This window comes from Microtus ochrogaster, unplaced genomic scaffold, assembly GCF_000317375.1.
Source record: "Microtus ochrogaster isolate Prairie Vole_2 unplaced genomic scaffold, MicOch1.0 UNK118, whole genome shotgun sequence".
NCBI classification, from domain to species: Eukaryota; Metazoa; Chordata; class Mammalia; order Rodentia; family Cricetidae; genus Microtus; species Microtus ochrogaster.
In genome coordinates this window covers 775,254-777,697 of record NW_004949216.1, presented here as the reverse complement: position 1 = coordinate 777,697, position 2,444 = coordinate 775,254, and the positions used below count along the sequence as shown (strand labels likewise).

The 2,444-nt window shown below is 36.3% G+C and overlaps 1 protein-coding gene across 1 annotated transcript in view; it reads left to right on the top strand.

Moving 5' to 3' along the window:
- Positions 1–2,444, top strand: part of LOC101980889 (hippocampus abundant transcript-like protein 1) — a 40,385-nt gene that overhangs the window by 22,990 nt on the left and 14,951 nt on the right. The window contains exon 5 of the mRNA XM_005371654.1: positions 202–316. Coding sequence (XP_005371711.1) covers positions 202–316 — 115 coding nt within the window. The remainder of the gene's footprint in view (positions 1–201; positions 317–2,444) is intronic.

The following is a 2,444-nucleotide window of genomic DNA, read 5'->3' as shown; positions in this document are numbered from 1 at the left end:
AAAAAAAAAAAAAAAACCTCCAGTTAATTTTATATTTATCTTTAAACATATATGCAGATACGGGAGTTTATTTTCATTAGTTTATAATAGTCACATGATATCTTTGCCTTTGATTATAAAACTTGAGTAATTAAAATAATCTTTCAGCTAACAGAAGATGATGTTCTTAATCATATTCTTTTTAAAACTATCTTTTTATAGGTGGTATTTTGGCATGATTTCTGTATCTGGAGTCTTCTCAGTTACTTTCTCTGTAATATTTGCCTATGTAGCTGACTTCACTCAAGAGCACGAAAGAAGTACTGCTTATGGATGGGTAAGATGGTGAACTTTTTGTTTGATTGTTTGTTTTGAAACAAAAACTTAAGTAGGCCAAGTTTACTTCAAACTTGGAATTTTCCTTTCATAATCTCTTGAGGGCTAGGGCTATATTTTTATTTTGGCTAGTAATTTATTATATTGTGTAGCAATTTAGCTGTCATAGGAATTTTTGTTATTTTGAGGTCTTAGGGCAGACTAGACTCAAACTCAGTGAGTATCTTGAACTTCAGTTCCTCCTCCCTTCATTTCCAGAGTGCTAGGATTACAGGCATACACCATTATGTCCAGCTTGTAGACTTAAAAACTAGAGTAATTAATAGCATTCTGTTAAAAATTGACAAGAAATTGGTGTTTGAGATAACATCAGAAATAGATTTGAGAAATGTGAGAATCTCAACAATGTGTCTCAGGTACTCATTTGAGACATAACCTATAGAAAACAAAAGGTTATTAATTTGGAAGATGGTGTTGAATAAATATCAAAAGTTATGAGGAATTTATTTTTTGATATTTTGACATTAGACAGTCGCATTTTCTTAGTCATGATAATGATATTATAGTTATGTATGAGAAGAAAGAACTATTAAAAGATGACAGCAGAAGCTTTTGGGCCAGAAGGGCAGTAGATCACATCTTTGCAAGTTAACTCCCCCCCCCCACCACCACCACTTAAAAAAAGACAGGGTTTGAGAGAGGATTTTGCCATGTAGCCTTGACTGCCAGGCTGGACTCTAACTCAGAGATCCACCTTCTGCAAAGTACTTTTAAATGGTTTAGAGATAAGATAGCATATACTCATATTGATGAGCAATTATAGACACATGTTCAGTATCTGGGATATATATATATATATATGTATATTGTAAAAAGAAAAGTGATCTGGCTAGATATTGGAGAGTAGTAGGTTAAAGGAGGATAAGAGCCAGAAACCCAGATAATTACTTTCTTTCTTGTACCCTTTTCTTTAAAATACTGCTTCTTAAAATAAAGTGCTCATTCCTGTTAACTGATTAAATGAGTAAATTCACTGATCAGTTTCCAACCTATACGTAAGTTACTTCCATTCCACAAAACACATAATTTTATGGACTTCAGGCACCCACAGTTAGCGTCTCTTTCCCTTCTGGCTACTATCTGCCCACTCTCTCCCTTCCCACCTCCTGTGAACATTATTCATGCGTCATCCTAAATTGAAAGCACTTGTGCATTACTGTTCAGGATAGAGGAAAAAGTGAATAGGAAGGCTTCGAAGAAGGAAACATTCAAAGTGGGCTGTAAGTGTCATGAAGAGCACCAAAATCCTATACCTCATAGAAGTCAGCTTTCTTCTCCACCTTGTCTTATCATGCATGCAAACGTCTATGGACATTAATTTCCTCACAATGTTATTAGACTATAAAAATGTGAATGGATACATGGAAACATAAAACTTGTACATATTTGATGTATATACATCATATAATGTCTGACTGGTTAGACATTTTGTTTCCTTCAGGTTAAACATTTTTCCCTTTTTTTGTCTTTTATTTTGTGTGTGTGTGTGTGTGTGTGTGTGTGTGTGTGTGTGTGTGTGTGTGTGTGTGAACAACTACCATAACATGCTACTCTTCTTCTATCATGTTCTGGGAATCAAACTCTGGTTACCAGGCCTGTGCAACAGGCATGCTGAGCCATGTTGTCAGCCCCATTTATTTTTTCCTTATGGTAGAATTTTCATAGCTGTTTATTTTTTGCTTTCAGTGGAAACACAATTTATAGTGCTTCTGTGCTAATTACAGAAAGGGTTTTGACACTTAATTACTTAATCTCTAGCTCAGTTTCTCATTGTAGATGACAGTTAGGATTAGTGCTTACTCATGAGGCATGGCAAGAAGCCAGTGAGTGAACATCCTAGCTCATACAGTATCATTCTGAAGTACTATCCCATCAGCTGCTGCAGCTCAGCAGTAGGCTACTGGGTTTGTCTCAGGCCTAGGTCTTTGCCAGTAATTCCCTTACAGCCTATCTAGCTTGCAGAGAATTTTCTGCCGATTATTTCCAGGATGTGTTAATTAAATTCTAGAAGGTAGCCGGGCTGTGGTGGCGCGCGCCTTTAATCCCAGCACTCGGGAGGCAGAGGCAGG